Source organism: Rhinatrema bivittatum, chromosome 2 (genome assembly GCF_901001135.1).
Source record: "Rhinatrema bivittatum chromosome 2, aRhiBiv1.1, whole genome shotgun sequence".
NCBI classification, from domain to species: domain Eukaryota; kingdom Metazoa; phylum Chordata; class Amphibia; order Gymnophiona; family Rhinatrematidae; genus Rhinatrema; species Rhinatrema bivittatum.
In genome coordinates, this window is record NC_042616.1 from 198021269 (window position 1) to 198043383 (window position 22115).

A 22115-nucleotide genomic window follows, 5' to 3' on the forward strand; every position below is an offset into this window, starting at 1 on the left:
TGGACTCCTTCTAACAGATGCTGCACTCTTACAGAATTAGCTCCATGGCCAGCAATTCTTGGTCTCCAGTGGTATAGTTCTTTTCAGTCAGAGTGAACGTTTTGGAGACATAGGAGCCGTCATGAGGATCCGTTGGTTGCTGTGCTGTGAGAAGGCAGCCTCTACCCCTAGGGTAGAAGCATCTACCTCCATAATGAATGGCTTGGAAAGATCCGGATGATGAAGATAAGGGTCTCGAATTCTTGCTTTAGGCATTTAAGAGTCCAGTTTTGGTGTCAGTGCCCATGAGAGGTGTGGCCAGAGAGGAGTAACCCTGTATGAACTGTCTATAATAGTTTGCAAATCCAAAGAAGCGCTTCAAGGCCTTGAGACCTAAGGGTCACAGCCAGTCCAAGATGGTTTTCAGTTTTTCTGGATCCGTCCGGAGATCATGCCAGGAAATGATATAGCCTAGGAATTGTAGTTCCTCTTGCTTGAAGGTACACGTCTCCAATTTTGTATAGAGATGATCCCACAGTCTCTGGAGAACTTGCTTTACATGCTCATGATGCTGATCCAGAGATTTGGAAATGATAAGAATGTTGTAAGATAGACCTCTACATGGGAGTAGAGGAGGTCATGGAATATTTTATTGACCATAAATTGAAAGGCAGCAGGGGCATTGAACAAGCCGAAGGGCATCACCAAGTACTTATAGTGCCTGTCTCTGGTGTTAAAAACGGTTTTCCATTCAACATCTTCTGTTATGCAAATCAGATTATATGCACCATGGAGATTGATGTTGGGTTTGAGGCATAGTGTGGACTCTTAGTCGCAGTGGCGATGACTCCTCCCACGGGGAGGGGCCCCGTGGGGAACCACAATAATAGGCAAGACTCAAAGAGCAGACACTGGAGATGAAAAGCTTTATTGTACTGCTGTAGATAGATGGTAATTGTGCAGGAAGAGATGGCACTGAAGTCCAGCAAGGTGCCAATACGCTCAGACAGTCTCAGATGTAGAAGTCTCACCCAGATGTACAAGGTTGGTAGTGTTCCGCGGAGCAGGATAAGCCGAACCTGGTGGGTGGAAATGGAGAGCCGGATCATAGAGGTACTCACTGAAGAGTAGTGCAGGAATCCTCCTGGTAGATGATGAAGGTGGGACCCAAGGTCCGTGGTGCAGGATACACTGAGCTGGAAAGGGCCTCAAGGAGCGAGTATCTGGAAGCGCAGATAATCCTGAAAGAGAAGAGAGACCCCCGAAGAGCGGTTGTCTAATTAGTAGAAACCCTGAAGGGTAGTTGGAAGCGAGAGGCCCCCAAGGTGCAGGTGCCCAGAGGGTAGCGAGGAGTCTAAGCGTGCAACTTAGAAGTGTTCAGAGTAGCTAAACCGAAGTCCTTGCTAACTCGTTTGTTAGGAGCAGAGTGGAGGCTTAAATACCCGGAGGTATTGTCATGCGGTGGGGACGCCCCCGAGATTCCCGTCATGACATGAAGATAAGTGTAGGCAGCGTGCGCGCGCGCGCCCTAGGAGGACACGGGAAGGAGCATGGCGGACAGGGACACCCATGCTGAGTTGGAAACGCCGAGGGTTTCGGCACTCGGCACCGGAGGCAGCCATCTTACCCATGGAGGAGGAGAAAGGCAAAAAAGAGGTGAAGCAGAATGGTCACAGCCATCTGCGACCAACGGATGCAACAATCGAGCTTTGTGAATATCTGGGCTTCCTTCAGACAGTCAGAGTTCCATGATAAGAGGCAGGGGAATACATTTTTTTTTTTTTGTGATTTCGTTCAGCGCTTTATATTCAATACAAGGGCAGAGTGAGTCATCTTTCTTTCTGACAAAGAAGAAACCGGCCCATGCAGGAGAAGATGAAGGACAGATGAACCAGCTTTCCGGGTTCTCCTGCATGTATTTTGACAATGCCTCTGTTCTGAGAGTGGCAAGAGGGTAGACCTTACCTCTGGGGTTATCTTGCCCCATAGCAAATCAATAGGACAGTCATAGGAGCAGTGTGGTGGAAGGGTTTCTGCTTGCTGAAGACATCAGCATAAGCGACATCTTGGGGTGGCAAGCCAGGCAAGGCCAGAGTCACCGCACAGGCGAGAGGGAGCATAGGCAGGACTTTAGCGAGACAGTGTTCATGGCAGGTTGACCCACATCGGGTCATTTGTAGGGTCTCCCAATCAATGCTAGGCTGGTGCTGCATGAGCCAGGGGAGACCCAAGATAATAGAGTTAACAGCCATGGGCAGAACATAGAGGCTAATCTGTTCTGGGGCAAACTGGGAATGAAATGGGGAAATGGGTATTTGTGTTGGAGCACGTACCTAGCACAATCCCTCCACTTATATGGTAGAGTCAGAATTTGCGCACATTCATATAAAATTGTGTGCACAAGTATGTATGTACTGACTATTTTTTTAACATTCGCGCTTCCATTTGCTCAAGCCGCCATACGCATGTACATGTGCACCCGCGCAGGTGTTTAAAAGTTTTATTTATTTATTTATTTATTATTTTTGTTATACCGAGTTTCATGACTAGCATCACATCAACCCAGTTTACAATTAACAATGTGTGTAAGGCAGAGAGTAACATATTAAGTTAGGGAGAAATATTCAGTTCTGAAAATTCATAGAATATTAGCTTCTGTGGAACAATATAAGTGGTGGCAGGTCCAGTCTCTCTTGATGAGCTTCAACACCGAGAAAACATTTTACTGGCTTGACTGTTCCTTTTTGTTTGAAGTCTTGGATGGGTTTGGTATTATGAAGACTTTTATAAGAGTGATTTAAGGAATGGTATAACAACCTTACAGCATCAGTTATGGTCAATGGAACTTTCTCAGAAGAAGATTAAAGAGGATTAAAGAAAATGAAGAACTAGTTGGGATATTCATGGGATATAATGAGTTAAAAATATTGAAGGTACCAGCACCTTTAATTCATATTACAAATACAATACATTTTTTAGACACTTTATTGTATGAATTTTCTAGATTCAGAAGACTGCTTTACAGCTAAATCTAGATAAATGCAAAGACTTCAGCTCTGACTCAGGGAGAATGGGGCAAACATTTCCTATTTAAATGGGCAGAGGATTCCTTTAAATAACCGGCGATTACTTTTCATAGAGATCTTTGCAAATTACATAGAGTTACTTTTTGTCATTATTTACAGCTACAAAAAAGTCATTATACAATTGGTTGGCATTTCCAATTTTTTTGCAGGCATGGTAAATCCTTGTCAGATGATGATTCTTCCAAATGGGTGTATTTGTTTCAGATTCTACATTTAAACCTATCAAAGAAAGATTTAGATGTGATCGGGATGCTGCTGAGGAAATACATGTGGAAAAAGGAAAAAGCTCAAATAGCCCTTGCTGTGTTGATGAAAATTGGGAACTTAAGTGGTCTAGATATTCCTAATTTAAAATTGTATAATTAAAAGGTGAATTTTAAAAGAAAGCTGTGCGCCAAAACCAGGAGATGGGCGTGCATCTAAAACGTGTGTGTCTACCCTATTTTATAAGCCACCCACATACTCGCACAAGTACCGATGCACATTAGTGGTAATCTGGGGTGGAATGTGGGAGAAGCCAAGAGCTATGCGTATATGTGTTTACGCATATGAGCGCACAAGCAGGTCCATTTCAGCGCAACTTTACTTTTGCTATAGATGAAGTGAAAGTCGGAATAAAACAATTTCTAGCCAGATATGAAGTGCTTGAGGAGTATGGATTAACTGGGAGGGATATCAGGCTAAAGAACCAGGGGAGTCTTGAGGGCATAGCTATAGACTGGGCAAACTAGTGGACGAACTGGTGAAACTGATTGTGGCCTGGACGCACACCTGTTTTAAAATTCCCTCACTTGCACATCTCAAAGCCGACATTGCCCTGCTGTGTGCGTATACTCTTAACATTAGGAGCACGTGTACGCATGCCCAGCCTGTTTTATAACATGCATGTGTACTTGCACGCATGATATAAAATTTCAGCGCTTCTGGATATACATCCATATACACGTTTATATGGGCATCCACGTGCCCGTTTTAAAGTTACCATCCCTGCCTATAATTTGCAACATTTTGAAGAATGGTTACTGAACACTACATACTATTCTCCCTTGGACTTGGAGGTTGCTTTAGCAGCACCACTAGATTTGCAATAAATATTGAGATCCTTTCCATCTAAGCTTCCCCTATATAGTAGAGAAAGCCCTCTTATTGTGCTAGTATTGAAAACCTGGAAGTGGATGTGTACTCAGTATGCAGCTGAATTGTAAAATATCTCATTATTTACCAATTAAAGATAATCAAGATTTTTCACCATGGAGGCAATCAAAAGATCAAGGTCTCCAAATCATTTCTCAAATTTTAAATGGAGAGACTAAGGGCCTCATTTTCCAAGCACTTTACCGCGTGCGATAAATTCGCAAATTAGTCATTTGGTATTCAGGGGGCGGAGTTGGGGCGGAGCATATGTAAAGCGGGAACCTGTGTATCGTGTGCGGCGAAACAGCCGCAGTGTTAGCGCGGCTGCTATCGCTGCTAATAACTACAACTCCAACCTCGCGTTATGGACTGCGTTACAGGCCTGAAAAGGATTACCGCCATCCACGATAGTCCCAGACAGCCTGTTTCAGGCTCCTGGGGGGGGGGAGGGAGAGAGAGAGAGAGAGAGAGAGAGAACCTTACTATAGTGCCTATGCCCTACATAGGTATTTTAACCCCTATGGGAGGGCCACCTACTAACTCGGGGTGGGGATTAGGTATGAGCGTCGGGGGTTGGGGGCCACTTTCGCATTCCACATGAGACCTACGGACTGAACAGTGGTCTCTAGTGCAGATTTGCTGGCCGTCGGAGTGAGGACGCTCACTCCAAGCGGAGATTTGGAGAACATTCTCTCCACCTAGCATGTTGTTGCCCAGGTAGAGTGTCCATCAAGCTAGGTAGAGAGAACGTTGCCCAAACCACTTCTTGGAGTGAGCGTCCTCACTCCGACAGCCAGCAAATCTGCACTAGAGACCACTGTTCTGTCCGTAGGTCTCATGTGGAATGCGAAAGTGGCCCCCAACCCCCGACGCTCATACCTAATCCCCACCCCGAGTTAGTAGGTGGCCCTCCTATAGGGGTTAAAATACCTATGTAGGGCATAGGCACTATAGTAAGTCTCTCTCTCTCTCTCTCTCTCTCTCTCTCTCTCTCTCTCTCTCTCTCTCTCTCTCTCTCCTCTCACTCTCACTCTCACTCTCACTCTCACTCTCTCTCTCTCTCTCTCTCCCAGGAGCCTGAAACAGGCTGTCTGGGACTATTGAAATATCGTTCACCGCGATCAAAGAAACCGGCAATTATCGTGCACTGCGATAAAAGACTGAAAGAATCATCGTGCAGTGGGAAAACATCGCGTGCGGCGCTAATGTTTTCGCGAATGGCGAAAACATCGTCGCACACGATGTTTCCCCACTGCACGAAAGAAGCCTCATTTGCATTGGTAACGCCCCCTAATGCGTTACCAATGCGATATTGGAAAATAAGGCCCTAAGTTCTGTCATTTCAAGAGCTTAGATAGCAGTTTGGCTTAGATCAAAAACATATTTAAAATTAAGACATTACATCCTTCATTAGATAAAAAGAAATTAAAAATCCAGAATAGGGAACCCTTGACATATTTATTTAACCATGGAAGACCAGGTCTGACGTACTATTTCACTGCTGTATACCACCTTGATACAGCCAAAAAAGGACCAACTAATGGAAGGTGAAAATGGAAACAAAAGCTAAACATACATGTGAGCAGAACACAATTGGGTCGATTTTCAAAGGGTTACATGAATAGCCGGGCCTTGCGCGCATTGGGCTAAATTTTAAAAGCCCCGCGCGAGTAAATTCAGCCGGATTTATGCGCACAGGGGACTTGCACGCCGGCGCTATGTTGGATAGGCCGCCGGCACGCGCAAGTCCCGGGGCTTTGCCTGGGGGGGGCGTGTTGGGGGCGTGTCAGGGGTGGCACGATATTCCGGGGGTGGGGGCCGTGGGCGTGGTGCCAGCTCGGGGGCGTTCCGGGGGCGTGGCCGAGGCCTCCGAAGTAGCCCTTGGACCGTGGAATGGCGCCGGTAGCCAGTTGGCGCACGCAAGTTACGCCTGCCTTGGGCAGGCGTTACTTTTTTGACAAAGGTATGGAGGGTGATTTAGTTCAGGATGGGGGTGGGTTAGATAGGGGAAGGGAGGGGAAGCCGGGGGGGGGGGGGGGGGGGGGGGGCGGAAAAAAAGGTTCCCTTCAAGGCCGCTCCGATTTCGGAGCGAAGGGAATGGGGAAAGCCATCGGGGCTCCCCTCAGGCTCGGCACGCGCAAGGTGCACATGTGTGCACCCCCTTGGCGCGCCGACCCTGGATTTTAGAACATGCGCGCAGCAGCGCGCACATGTTATAAAATCGGGTGTAGATTTGTTCGCGCCGGGGCAAGCGTGAGGGGCAAGACCAAATCACACCATGAAAACGCAGGCTCTGCCAGAAACTCACCCTTCAGACATCAACCTAAGCAATCAGCTGGGGAAGAGTTAGTCATTTTTATTGCTTTTCTCCTGACTTTAAAATACAAGTTATATTATACAGAAGCAGTGTATTCTCTGTTGCTGTGTAAAATCTATAGTCACCCAAGAGCCTCTTGAGCAGCAGGCTGGGTAACATTTGAAGAGACAGTTTATGGTTTTGCTTATGTCCCTTTTTGTCTTTCAGCAATATGCTCCCCTCCTGGCTGTGTTCAGCACACAAGGACAGTCGGAACTCATCCTTCTCCAGAAAGTTCAGGAATACTGTTATGACAACATCCACTTTATGAAGGCCTTCCAGAAGATTGTGGTGCTTTTTTACAAAGGTACGTTTTGCTCACACAAGTTGTAACATGGTGTACTCGGAACAGTCTAGAGAATTGAAATGTGTGAAAATGGCCAAAACTGGACAAAGAGCTACTTTAGCAAATGTATTCACCATAAAGTCGTAATGGGAAAATTTTTCTGGGCTAAATCAGGTGAGAAATGTTGAAATTCACCAGTTTTGGTGCTTTTGCACATCTTAATTTTTATTTTTAATTTGAATAAAACATTGAAAAAAAACAACTCACTATGGAATTGCTGAATTTCACTATTTTTTTTTCTGTTTTTGCACTTCATGTGGATTTTTCCCACTGAAGCCTTGGTGAATGAATTCACAAATTCGCACATTTTGCAGAATATTTTGCAAATATTTTTTGACCTGGCAGTTTCTTCCTGTTCCTTTGTACTTCTACCTCAATCAAACCAGGCCTGGGATCCAGTGCATGGCCCTTCATTCACAATTACCTGTGAATTTTTCTGCCTATTTTATATCCCTCCCACCCCCAACACACCTAATCTGGTCATTGCAGTAACTATCCTTCTGGATCCTGACATCATGGGCACTGATTCTGATCATTTTATGTCCCTGTAAGCAGTGACCATGACTCCTCCCTTCCCCCTCTGAGGGCTGTGAATGCTCCCTGCACCGCAACCCCCGCCCCAGCTGAACCAGGGAGCTCAAGACCCCGATTGAACCAGGACCTTCTGCATGGCAGTACTTATCATTTTCCATCTGAGCCAGCGGGCTGGCCCCTTTGAATTTGTATTCGACATGAGCACTGAACATTACATATGTCCTTCGTAAGAAATGCTATGTTCCAATGTGTCAGTTCTCAGATCAAATACTAGGCTATGCTAGATCTTTGCAAAAATGGTATCTTATACTGTCTGCTTCTAAGGTAGAGAAAAGTGTAAAAAAATGGGAATCAGGGTGCTCAATGTCAGTTATTAAAAAAAAAACCAACAACACTTTTGTTCTGTGTTTGGTTCTGAAATGGCAGTAATGTCAGGATAGGCAGTTTGCAATGGCTTGGATAAAATGGTGTAGACTCACAGCCTCTTGCCATTTTGCGGTTTCCATTGTTCTGCCACTCGTTGACATTTTGGGTTGTCCTAATGGCCTGTTATTTCACAGTACTATTTCTAGGAGGCAAGGAAAATAGTTGTACTGACATTTTTACTTTCAACAATTTGGACAGCATAATAATGTAGTGCATTGTCTTTTGTTCCGTGATTGCAGGTTTGTTTGTTTTTTATTATTTTTGGCTGCTTTTTAGTTTTGAATTTATTAGCTCCTTATAAGTGTTGAAGAAGTTAAAAATACATTTTTTGTTGTTGTTAATACTCCCAATCCTGTTACATTTGGTGGCTCATGGGGCAGCCCCATGAGCCGCCTCAATCACCACCACTTCGCCTCTCCTCCAGCCCTCCGTAGGCATGCATGTGTCTGATGCTCATACATATAAAGGGTCCAAGGCGGGAACCCAGTCTTGGCGCCCTTTGATGATAGCTTTGATACTGTCCCATATAGGAGGCTAATAAGCTGAGTAGCCTGGGATTGGATCCCAAGATGGTAGACTGGATTAGAAACTGGTCAAGTGATAAACAACAGAAGGTAGTGGCAAGTGGAATTCACTCTAAGAAAAGAATGGAATGCCTCAAGGAGGGTCTTGGGTCAAGTATAGTTCAATATGTTTGTGAGCGATATTGCAGAGAGATTAGGAGGAAAATGTGTCTTTTTGTAGGTGATGCTGACTGTAGAATATCCACAGTGTAGTGGATATGACTGAGGGACTAGATGTAATGATGAGTGATTTTTTTTTTTTTTTAAATCTTTATTTAACACAAGAGAGGTACATTCACAAAGAAACGCTTGATGGACAGGATAAGCATAGCTTTCAAAGTATAATGACATGATGATCGATTGTACATTAACTATAAGCATAATTAACAACAACTGGTTGCATTTGTGGTGGCAGGTTATAATAAATGCTTTGAATATACCGCTCCTGCGTACAGATTTTAGTTTTTTTTTACACCATTCACACTAACCATTCATATCCTAATTCTCACATCCACACTTCAGTCATTCTTTCATTCAACCAGCTGAGCCATGATGTACATTAGTGAATATGACAAGTCACATTGGAGAGTTATGGTTGGAGCATACACTTTAGGCATACATAAATTACCAATTGCTGGAGTAGTGACTGATTAAAAGTGACTGGCGGATGGTTTCTGTAATTGGGCATACGTCAGTTCCCAAAGCTTTAAATATTCCCACGATACCTTACGATTAGTAAATTTGACATCCAATCTTTCTACTTGCATCCAGTCTGCTAGCTTCCGGAACCACATAAGGGGTGTGGGGCTGAGAGTCTTAATCCAGTTAACTAGGATACACGCTTTGGCCAAACAGGTCACAATATGCCCATATTTCACGATGGCTTTCTTAACGACAGATAGCCATTGTATGGAGCGCAGCTATATAAAATCTCCAGTAAGTGGTGGTTTCTGCTGGATGGAACCTTCTATGACTTGGAACACTACACTCCAAAAGGGAAATAGAGAAAGGCAAAACACAAAATTATGTAGCACTGTGCCTCTGTCTCTGTGGCATTTCAGACATGTATCTGTAGTGGAAATATGCATCTTGCAGGCACATACATTGTCTATATACATTTTATGTAGCAGCTTAAATTGCATTTCCTGAATCTTGGCATCCACCGATGTGGAAAAGACATATCCAAAATACTTTAACATGTCCTTTTGTGATACCGAATGTCCCAGTAAGTTCGAGCATGAGATGGCTATCAGTGTACAAAGATGTTCAGCCTCTTTGCTGAATCGCAATTTATACCAGAATGACAATGAGTTACAATCTTTTTTAACCTTAGCAAATATATTAAGTACAGATTCTGGGTCAAAAAGATTTGGGTTACAAGCCAGTATGCACATCAGATAGTGTCTCGCTTGTAAGAACATATAGAATTGTCTTGGTGGTATTTGAAATTGAGAGCTCAATTGGTCAAAAGACATTACTGTTTGGCTAGTTGCACAAAACAAGTTCTCCAGAGATATTATGTCCTTTGATTCCCACTGTGTAAATATCTGGTTGTTCAGTCCTGGTAAAAATGCCGGATTTCCAGTCAGAATTATAATTTGGTACTAAAAGGATTTATCTTAAAGTCACAGCAAAAATATTGCCAAGCCAGTCTAACCGGTTTTATTAAAATATGATTTCTAGCAAGCGCAGTGAGATCAGCTCTTTGACTATGTAACACATTTATGGGCTTCAGGGGCTCACAATATCTGTTTTTAATTCTGGGACTTTAAACTTATACTGTGCATGATACCATTCCCAAAAAACCCGCAATTAGTTTATGCGGCCTTTGGTTCACCGTGATCGATAGCACCTTCCTTCTTTCTTTTGGAAGCATTTCTGTAATGCCTACTTTGATTGGCAGGAACGTAGGCCTTTAATGGCACGAATAGGCCTCAGTTCACTGTGTTTCTGTTTCTTTTTCTTAGATTCAAATGGCGCAGGAAGGTTAGGAGTCCTGTTGGTCATTGTTCTCAGAATGTAAAGATGCCATGAATTTTTGTGCTGATTCTTTAGATAAACATGTAGTCGTTTTTCCAGCATGAGTAATTTTTAGTTTGGCGGGATATTGCAATGTGAATCTGATTCCTTTTTTATAAAGTTCTGCGCATATTCCTGAGAATGCCCGTCAGTCCTCTGAGACTTTTGCTGAATAGTCATTGAACAAGAGAAACGGGAATCTTCATATTTTAGGGGTTGCGCTGCTCCTCTTTTTATAAGTCAGGAGAAGGTTTTGTTTTTTGGCAAAATTCAATATCCTTGCTATCACTGGCCTCGTTTTAGTAGTATTTTGGTTAACTGTCCCCAGTCGGTGGGCTCTTTCCACTACCACCGGTTCCGTCGTCAACGACAGGCCCAAAGTTTCCAGTAGCCGCACCTGGACTAGTGGTACTAAATTGGGGTCTTTCACTGATTCTGGGACGCCAATGATACGTAAATTATTTCGCCATCCTCTATTCTCTTCATCTTCGATTTGATCTTTCAAGATCGCATTTTCTTTCTTTAAGGCCTGCATTTCTATCTCCTCGTGGTCTGTGTTTGTTTACTGTGTCACCATCTGGGACTCGAGTTCTTCGATTCTACGAATCTGTGTCTCAATAGATTCTTTTATTTCGTCTATTGATGATTGTGATTTGATTAATTTGTCTTCCATTTTTGGAAATTTCTTTGATTAAATCAGCTTTAAGCTTCTTGCATCGATTTTTCAAACTCAGACGTCATTTGCAAATCTCCAGCTTTCATCTTATCCCGCGTTTGTATTTACGGTCTTGCCGTCATTCCTTCCCACACCTCTCATTAGTCACACCGCTGGTGGTCACTTGCCATTTGTGTTCTGTGGCATGAAAGTTTTCACAAATAACGACAAAATCGAGGTGTTAAGGGGCAGCCCAAGCGGAGCTCTTCAGATTCCCAACTTCACAGCTGCATGATGTCACCGGAAGTCTGAGTTATTTAAGTAAGCTTGAAAAGTGGTTGAATGTTTGACAGCTAAGTTTCAATATGGAAAAATGCAGACTTCTGCATTCTGGGCACCGAAATTCAAGGGCACAAATAATAAGGGGTGAGATACTGATGTCCACAAAAAAAAAAAATAGGAAGGCAACATCAGGTTGATTATGTGCAATGATTTCAAGGTAGGCAAGTAGTGTGACAAGGCAGTAGCCAGAAGAAGGTTGCTTAAAGAGGGGCATAAGAACTGCCATACTGGGTTTTACCAAGGGTCCATCAAGCCCAGTATCCTGTTTCCAACAGTGGCCATGTGATAATGTGGCCAATCATGGCTTAGGAAACAGCCAGGAGAAAATAAGGAAGCAGACTCTGGCTGTTTTCTTAGGTGCAAACTTATTTACAGGGAGAAACCAAAACAGAAAACAAATACAGGTCACCTTGCAGAATTGGTAGCGGTCAGACATTACACATAGCAGGTCTTCACATAAACTGGGTTACTGTTTGCTTCCCAGGGTCTGTCTAACCTTTCTCAGCCCTGGCTTCTTATAGTATGGTGAAGGGAGCCTTCCTTCACCCATAATCCCTTGTGGGACTGATCCTTAATGAAGACTGGGCTGGATAGCTGTGTTCTGGCCTTTAAGGTGATTTTCTGTACACTTCCTCACATGCCAGTCCAGATAAGTACCTGTCAAGATCCCAAATGGTAAACAGATCCCATGCTGCTTTCGCACAGTGATAAATAGTGGCTATTTCTTAAATCTACTTGGTTAATAACAGTTTATTGACTTCTCCAGGAATTTGTCCAACCCTTTTTTAATCCCAGTTACATTAACAGCCTTAACCACAACCTTGGGTAGTGAATTCCAGAGCTTAATCATGTACTGAGTGAAAAATATATTTCTCTGATTTGTCTTGAATGCTGTGATTATGCCTTTGTACAGGTTCTTAGTGAGACCTTACCTAGATTATTATGTTAAATTCAGAGGCTATCCAGATAAGAGCTACCAAAATGGTGCGGGGTCTCCAGCAGAAGCCTTATGAGATGAGACTTAGAAACATGGGTACCCTGGAGGAGAGGTGAGAATAGACATATGATGTAAATATTTAAATACCTGAAGTATTAATAATGCATAGGAAGCAAACCTGTGTTAAAGTAAAGGAACTCATAATTTAATGCTCCAAAGGAGAAGATTGACAGGCAATGCCAGAAAAGTGCTCATAGCACAGTATTCACGTTATTCAACAATGGGTATTGGGGCTGTCAGAATGTATGGCAAAGAAGTTAACATGAAATGATATGTCCTAGTGGTAGCACAGGCATCCATGTGGCTGGATTTGTCTGGCAGATTGTGATAGTAGAATGGACCAGTAACTGGGTCTGCGTGGCAGGCTGCAAGTTCTGTTATAATTAGCAGTCCTAATAGAAACCCAGGCACTCATGTTGTTGGATATGTCTGGGATGCTATGCAGGAGAACTAGGATGCTGGATGATCAAACTGCAGGCACACTGGTGTTGCTGATTATTTGAAATTATTTGTGGAGATTTGTATTTAGAGGCATGAAGAGGTGGGTGCTGAAAGGAATCAATCTTGTATGCTCTTAATACGCAGGATGGTGGGGTACAAAGAAGGAAGACTGAAAAAGATTGTTCTAGAGAAGGAGAAATTGTTATAGGTAGTCACACTCTGTGGCTGGCAGCTGGGATGTATCCTTAGCAGTGTGGACAGAATAATTGGGCAGACTAGATGGGCCTGGTAGCCTTTTTCTGCACTTATCTTCTACAGTACTGTGTTATGTTACAGCCTATCATGTACTATCAGTTCTGACTGCACAACGAAAGGGTGTTTAGTTTTGTGTATCAAACTGGTATTAAGGTGATGCTCTTCATGTGGCCTCGCAATTTGAAAGCACTGCAGTAGCTCAAAATGTTTTCTGCCTCATAGATGTGTGCTGACCTATTTGATAACTGCTCTGAATTACAGCTGATGTCCTGAGTGAGGAAGCCATCCTGAAGTGGTACAAAGAAGCACATGTCGCTAAAGGCAAAAGTGTCTTTCTCGACCAAATGAAGAAATTTGTGGAGTGGTTACAAAATGCTGAAGAAGGTAATGTTCCAATCATACTGTCAAACTTACCCTTTTCATAGGAAAATGTGGAATTTTTTTCTTTTCTGTTTTAAGGACATCTTATAACATTTGGGTTTTCATTGTAAGTATGATACAAGTTTAGCTTGAGCTCATTAAGCCCTAGATTCATCATTTTGCTATAAAATTGTGAAAAATAGCGCCCATGATTAAAAAAAAAAAAGGGGGACTAGGTAGAGAATGCATCAAGCTAGGTCAAGAGTACATTGTACAAATCTCATCTTTTTGTACCTTTCATGACTCCAAATCACATAAAATCTCTAATGTCTACTGTGCTGTTCGTATCTCTGACTGTGCATGTAAAACTACCCCCAAAACCTAGCCGATCACCAAAACCTCACTTCAAGTTGAGAATGGCTCCTCTTACAGTGGTATAAAAAATTGCCTAATATGTGTGCCTCCCCAGAGGCCCTGGCTCTCACCGTCTCTTCTCTCTCACTCAACGGGATTTGCGATAAATGTCACAAATCCTGTTTTGGGCATAATGCCAGGAAAAAAGGTGTAGTTATTTCCGGCGTTAAATCCCGCTACAGCGTGCATTTACGCTATCACATGCAACATTAAGCACCCTTCATTTTCATAAACTCCTCCCATTTGACTAAATTTTTAAAATGTGCATATGCATCTTGCTATGTGTTATTTATTGCATGCGTCATGGCGTTATTGCAGGCGTTAGAGCCCTAATGCCCACGATAAGGCCCTAGCACAATTTGATGAATAATCTGTATTTTTATATGTGACTGCATACATTATGTTGTAAGTCTAAATTCACTCAATATCTGTATTCAAATCCTGTATTACATATACTGCAATGCATTTTTGTAATTACATAATGGGTAAGGTACCAATAAACTGATTGAGAAAAGAATGGGGCGGATTTTAAAACCCCTGCGCGCGTAAATCCGGCCAGATTTACGCGCGCGGGGTCCTCCTGCGCCGGCGCGCCTATTTTGCATAGGCCGCCGGCGCGTGCAGAGCCCCGGGACTCGCGTAAGTCCCGGGGATTTCGAAAAGGGGCGTGTCGGGGGCGCGTCTAGAATGAATCGGCATTTGGGGGGCGGGCCCGGGGGCAAGGCGCCGGCCCGGGGGCATGGTCGAGGCCTCCGGACCAGCCCCCGGGTCGGATGATGGCGCGCCAGCAGTCCGCTGGCGCACGCTGATTTACGTCTGCTTTGGGCAGGCGTAAATCACGAAATAAAGGTAGGGGGGGGGTTTTAGATAGGGCCGGGGGGGGGTGGGTTAGGCAGGGGAAGGGAAGGGCAGGCGAAAAGAAAGTTCCCTCCGAGGCCGCTCCGATTTCGGAGAGGCCTCGGAGGGAACGGAGGCAGGCTGCGCGGCTCGGCGCACGCAGGCTGCCCAAAATCGGCAGCCTTGCGCGTGCCGATCCCGGATTTTATAGGATACGCGCGGCTACACGCGTATCTTATAAAATCCAGCGTACTTTTGTTTGCACCTGGTGCGCCAACAAAAGTACGCGATCGCGTATGTTTTAAAGATCTACCTCAATATGAATACTTTTTTTTTTAAAGAAAATAGTGTAAAATGAGTCCCATTTTTATATAAAACTAAGGAATGCAAATTTATTTTGCTGAAATTGTAAAGGTCTGTGCCCAGTATCCATAGCATCTCGGTAAAAATCTGGGTTTTTTTGCTAAATGAAAAAGCTGGGGCTGCCTCTTGGGAACATTAAAAGTGGTGATGATGGAACCTTGCAGAGTGTACCCAGGAACTGAATGGAGCAGTGTATACCTACCTTTGACATGCCTTTCATTTCATTTTAAATGAATGAGTAAAATGCGACAAATTAATCAGTTTCTGGTTCATTACTAATTAAATGAAACTCACCTTAATTCATTCCAAAACTTCACAGCATTATCAGCTTATTTGTTTGTGGGCAACTTGTGTGCTCAAATTGCAAACTCTGTGCAGAAAAGGTTGCTGAAAATCAATAAACAAAAAAATCTGAAGAAAAAAATGTAATGAAATTTGAACACAAAATGCACCAAAAACGAAAGAACTGAACTGAACATTTTTTCTGTGCATACCCCTATCAGATATGCTGCTCCATTTCAGCAGTCAATCCACCTTTAGATAGCTAGAGAAATGTAAACTATTGACAAATTAACTGAAAACTGAGGTTTAGCAAGTCTTTTGATTTATTTACTTATTTCTAAACATTTCATATTCTAACTTTTTCCAAGAATTGGACTCAAGGCGGATTACAATTAAATTTAAATCAGACTTAGAATTACAGTATTTTGCCAGGGTTCCACAATTGATGGGAAGCCTCAGATAACATAGTAGAGCATAGCAGTTGCCACTCTCCATCATGGAGGTTATCTTTTCTCCCATGCACCTTGCAAATAGGCTGTAGTGGTGCGGTTGAACTGCTACTTTCCCCTTCCTGTCGGTTTCAACGTCTTCTTCCACCTCAATCCCGCTCTTTTTTTTTTTTTTGTCTTGAGGCCCACTCCGTCTGCTTATTCACCTCACTACTTCTCCAGATAGCTGTTGTTTATTGACCCTCCCCCTCCTGGCTTTGATTCCTTACTTTCCTTCTTCCTTGAGTCATCTTCCCTTTCCCTTATTCTTGGAGACTTTAATCTCAATTCTGACAACCCCTCTGACTCTTGTGCCTCAAAATTCTTTGCCTTAACGTCATTTGACTTCCATCTGTGTTCTATTGCTCCTACTCACACTTACCTAGTCTTTCTTTCAACTGCTGTCCTCAGAATTCTCCACCTCAGTTCTTCCCCTCTCAAACCATCATCTAATAACCTTCACACTAAACTACCCTCCCTCACATCTTTGTCCAGTCACCACCAATACCTTCGGGAATCATATGCTTCTCTCCATTAGTGTCTCATCCGTCCTCTCTCTACATTGAGGCATTTGCTTCTTACTACATTATGCTGTCTTCAGCTTTAGACATTTTTGCCCCTTTCCTTACTCATTCTTGGCTTACCCACAGAATTCACATCCTGCATTCCTGTGCCCGCTCTGCAGAATGTCTGGCTAAAGTCCCATGCTCTTGTCAACTTCATACTTTTCAAATTCATGCTGATCTCCTTTCAGTCTGCTAATGTACTTGCCAAGCAAGTCTGTCTGTCTGACAAACTCTCTTGCTTCCAATCCTCACTGTCTCATGTCACACTAAATTCCCTCCTCAAACTGCTTTTGCCTCCCACTCTGCTTCCTTTATTCTCTGCCCAGATTATGGCTGACTACTTATGACAAGGTTCACAAAATTAGTCTTTTCTCAATCAGGTCACCTCTATTCCCCGTCCCCTTCCCCTGACCCCTGTCACTTTTCCTCCCCTTCTGAAATCACAGTGGAGGAAACTGCCCATCTTTTCTTTCTCCAAACATGCTACTTCTACAATGACCCCATTCCCATCCAACTGCTCAGCTCTGTTTCCCCTGCAATCATCCCTTCATCTGTCACATCCTCAGTCTATCACTTTCTACTGCAACTGTTCCCCTGCTTTCAAATATGATGTGATCACACCACCCATCAGAAAACCTCACTGGACACTACTTGCTACCTATTGTCCTTTCTCCCTCCTCCCTTTTGCTTCCAAATTACTTGAACATCCTGTTAACAACCACTGTCTTGACTTTCTTTCATCTCAAGCCATTCTCAATCCACTCTAGTGTGCTTGTTACCTTCTGCATTCTACAGAATCCACTCTCGCCAAAGGCATTTACACAATCCTTATCCTCCCTGACTTATCTGCTGCTTTTGACACTGTTCATCACCGCCTACTTCTTGTTACCTTGTCCTCACATGGATTTTGGGACATCATCCTGTCTTGGTTCTCTTTTAACTATTCCCATTATACTTTTAGTGTGTCCTCTGGTAGATCCTCCTCTACTGCCATTCCATTATCAATTGGTGTGCCTCAGGGCTCTGTCTTGGGTTCTCTTCTCTCTATATACTAATTTCTTCGTGCTCTGATCTCTCATGACTTTCAATTCATCTTTATGTTGATGATTCCCAGGTTCACCTCTCTACACCATAAATTTTATCACAAATCTCAACTTGCTTGTCTGACATTGCTGATGTTCCAGTCCACCTTAGTCAACATGGCCAAGACAGAACTCCTCATCTTTCCCCCAAACTCATTTCCGTTATTCCCCCTTTTTCTATTTCTGTGGATAACACTCTCATCCTCCCAATCCCCTCAACCAGTAACCTTGGGGTCATCTTCAACTCCTTTCTATCCTTCTCTACACATGTCCAAACACCAATAAAATGTGTTGTGTCGTTTCTTTCTCTGTAACATCACCAAAATCCATCCCTTCCTTTCTGAACATGCTATCAGAAGCCTTATCTCATGACCTCCTGTTTAGACTACTGCAATCTGCTCCTCATAGGTTTCCCAGTGAACCATTCCTCTCCTCTACAATGTATTCAAAACTCAGCTGTGAAACTTATCTTTTGTCAAAGTCTCTACACTCATATAACCCCTTTTCTCAAGTCCCTACATAGGCTCCCTATCCATTTCCACAAGAGCTCTTCACTGTATAGCTCTTCACTACCCCCTCTACTATCTCTCCTGACACCCCTCCTTGTGAATGCCACTCATCAAGCAAGTCACTCCTGTCTATGACCTTCTCTACTACCGACTCTGGTTTTTCTACCTGGCTGTACCATATGCTTGGAGTAGACTTCTTGAGTTGGTGTGATATGCTCCTTCTCTTGCCTTATTCGGATCCAGTCTAAAAACCAACCTTTTCAAGACTGCTTTTAAATCTTAATTCTTGACTTTCCCACTTAACAATCTTATTGATTTTAACCATTTTCTTAATATATGAAATTCCCAAAGTCTCTCATGACCTGTATGTTTGTCTTGATTGGTTTGTAAGCTCTGCTGTGTACAGCCTGTCTCTTATCTGTTTTTGACAGTGCAGGTTACATCAAGGCATTCTATAGAAGTGATAAGTAATAGTAGCAATCATATTAAGAAGACTGCAGATGTTTGACCCTTTAAACCTGCTTCTGCCATAATCAGCACAATGTTATAACTCTTTGGGGTGATCATGATCACTTCATTTTTCTTGGCAGTGTAGTTACATTTTCTAGTTTCGCATGGCGAGCTTTGAAAGCTTTTTTTTTTTTTTTTTGCTAGCTTACTCTTGGCTTGTCCATTGTTTTATTTTTTTTCACTTATCACCAAGTTCATTTAATAAAGTAGTTCCCACATCCAATGTTTGAGATTTCTCCCCCAAACAAGTATGATTTTCAGGCTTTCCACAATGATTATTCTGAAGATAAATATGTAAGGGCTGGATTGATTTCATATTTTGGTTATTCTGTGAGGCAGGTCTGTGTGTGATCAGGAGGCCTTGATTTGGAAACCATTTCTTCATCTTCTCATGTCCATCCACAAGTCATATTTCTTTCTACCGATGAGCACATTTCAGCACTTGTAAGCTGGCTGTAACAAGATCCTGCACGGTGCGGGGGCCTCCTCAAACAATGGGAGGATACAAAGGCATTGCATGATCTGCCTCTCACCAGTGTTACAGGTCTGAGGCTGGTAGAGGATTCACATTTTGCCTTCTCAGCTCTTGACTTGGGAATGGAGATGATTTAAATCCTTCCTGATGGTCCATTCCTCCTTTAGCCCTGCAGCCGGCAATTCGGTCACTCAGATATTCATGCTAATCCCAGCAGCAGGACATAAGAACATAAGAAAATGCCATACTGGGTCAGACCAAGGGTCCATCAAGCCCAGCATCCTGTTTCCAACACTGGCCAATCCAGGCCATAAGAACCTGGCAAGTACCCAAAAACTAAGTCTATTCCATGTTACTGTTGCTAATGGCAGTGGCTATTTTCTAAGTGAACTTAATAGCAGGTAATGGACTTCTCCTCCAAGAACTTATCCAATCCTTTTTTAAACCCAGCTACACTAACTGCACTAACCACATCCTCTGGCAACAAATTCCAGAGTTTAATTGTGCGTTGAGTAAAAAAGAACTTTCTCCAATTAGTTTTAAATGTGCCCCATGCTAACTTCATGGAATGCCCCCTAGTCTTTCTATTATCCGAAAGAGTAAATAACCGATTCACATTTACCCGTTCTAGACCTCTCATGATTTTAAACACCTCTATCATATCCCCCCTCAGCCATCTCTTCTCCAAGCTGAAAAGTCCTAACCTCTTTAGTCTTTCCTTGTAGGGAAGTTGTTCCATTCCCCTTATCATTTTGGTCGCCCTTCTCTGTACCTTCTCCATCGCAATTATATCTTTTTTGAGATGCGGCGACCAGAATTGTACACAGTATTCAAGGTGCGGTCTCACCATGGAGCGATACAGAGGCATTATGACATTTTCCGTTTTATTCGCCATTCCCTTTCTAATAACTCCCAACATTCTGTTTGCTTTTTTGACTGCCGCAGCACACTGAACCGACGATTTCAATGTGTTATCCACTATGACACCTAGATCTCTTTCTTGGGTGGTAGCACCTAATATGGAACCCAACATTGTGTAATTATAGCATGGGTTATTTTTCCCTATATGCATCACCTTCTAGTTGTGCTTGCTGCACTTCCTCAAGGGCTGTCACAGGTGTGTTGTTAATTATCCCTGTTGCCATAGGGAAGTTCCTGCACAACCTCAGATGTTGTTTTGCTACTGAATGACTATAAAGAGGGTGTCTAGTGTCCACTGTTTGACAATTCCTCTCTGTCAATTCCTCTCTGTTTGGTTGGCCACAGCTCTAATAAAATATGAAATACATCCATTCTGCTCACACAAAGACCTTTCATGTCAAAGAGAGGCATATGTTTAGTCAGGTTTGTTAAAGGTTCAGCACAGGTGTAACAAGATGTGTTATTTTAATGGTATATACTGCATCATGTTTGCTGTGTGTCAGTAACTAAAGCTGGTCTACTTTCTTCCCCCCCTAGAGTCTGAGTCAGAAGGTGAGGAGAACTGAGACCGTTCAGCAGAGTACAGCTTCTAATCTGCTGTGGAATGCCATCTGAGGACATGGTAGCCTTCAGGAAAAAGAAGCTTTAACTTCAGTGTCATACAGAAAACCATAGGCTAGCCTTTCCCTTTGTGTAGAAGAAAGAATTTGTAATGACCCCTTGAAGCACCAGGTACTTTCCTTGGGACTCTGCCTCTGGCACATTGTACACAAACCTAATCAAAAGCCATTCAGCCAGGAGCCCTTTAGGAGGAGTGACATGAAGTGGCCATGGACTCCTTTTTATTAGCTGTCTTTTTAGGTACCATGTGAACAATAATCCCCCCCTTCCTCACATCCTCCACCCAAGAGTGTTCTGGGGGTTTTTTGTCTGTGTTTGTAGTTCAGTATTTGCTTGTGTATGTGATTTGACACCACCTACTTTTTTTGAATAAATGGCTTTTGTATCTGAGTTGAGTGTTTTCAGGTATTTTAGATTCCAGCGTGTATTTTCTATCTGTGTTGCTATAGCAGAATACACTTAGAATGCACAAAGGTAGGGCAGCTTAATAGATGGAGACTTCCTAGGCCTACATTTAAAAAAAAAAAAAAAGAAAAAGTTATTTCACATATTAGGTACATCATTTTGTCCCAGGGTGGACAGTGACAGTCTTCAAGGACAGTGCTCTTTTCCAAAGGATTTTTTCCTGTTCTGCGTCTTATGGACTAGATCTTGGGAAAGTAAACTTGCTCTTCTGAGGCTCACCTTAATAAAGGACAAGTTATTTTGCTCAGTTTTTAGAGAAGAAGAGGAAAGCAATGTGGCCAAGGCCAGGTATTGAGACATAAACAAGTAAGAAAAGATGATCACAAACCAGTTTTACAGAGGAAGTGTGTATACAAATGAAAGTAGATAAGGAAATGGGACCTGTATACTGAAAGAGCTCGAACGTGCTCACTACACCTCTCACAGTAATTGTAGGTCCGTTTCACAAAGATGGGAACAAGGAGAACCAGGCAACTTCAGACTTGTAAGTCTAATATCAATAGTGGACAAAACAATAAAAATGTGATTAAAAACACGCATACCTTGAAGCAAATAGATGACAAGACCTCAGAAAACAACATGAGATTTTGAAGAGTGTATCTCGTCGAACAAACTCAATTCAGTTCTTTGATGACATGACTAAGCTCATGGATCAGGGTGGAGCAGTAGATGAGGCCTATAGATTTCAGTAAGGTTTTAACACTGTTCTCTGTAGAAGAATGGTAAACAAACTAGCAGAAATGTGTTCACTGGGTAAGGAACTGATTGAGCATGGCAGTTGGAGAATTATGTCTGAAATAAGTGAGATAGTGAGACTGGAAAATGAATGAGTGGAAGAGTAATGGAAGGATGTTAGATTTCTTAGCAGCACTTCCAATATATATTGCTTGATCCCTGTTTTTAGATTTATTGGGAAGAAATAAGGTTTTTTTGTTAGAAATACAAGGTATAGGAAGGAAAAGTTGAAAAGCAGATTCCTCTTGCAGGTTTTCTGAATGCAACTCATGAGGCCATATGTTTCTTCTAGGACAAGTTTACAATTTATAGTTCTGGAAGGATTCAGTTGCAGAAATCACAGAAGGTTTGGCA

The 22115-nt window shown here is 42.8% G+C and overlaps 1 protein-coding gene across 6 annotated transcripts in view; it reads left to right on the forward strand.

Moving 5' to 3' along the window:
• Nucleotides 1-20951, forward strand: part of BZW2 (basic leucine zipper and W2 domains 2) — a 201468-nt gene extending 180517 nt beyond the window's left edge. For all 6 annotated transcript variants that reach the window (XM_029589024.1, XM_029589026.1, XM_029589023.1 and 3 more), the window contains 3 exons: nt 6724-6862; nt 13395-13517; nt 20478-20951. In XM_029589024.1, coding sequence (XP_029444884.1) covers nt 6724-6862; nt 13395-13517; nt 20478-20506 — 291 coding nt within the window. In that variant the 3' untranslated portion in view covers nt 20507-20951. The remainder of the gene's footprint in view (nt 1-6723; nt 6863-13394; nt 13518-20477) is intronic.
• Nucleotides 20952-22115: the final 1164 nt, after the last annotated feature.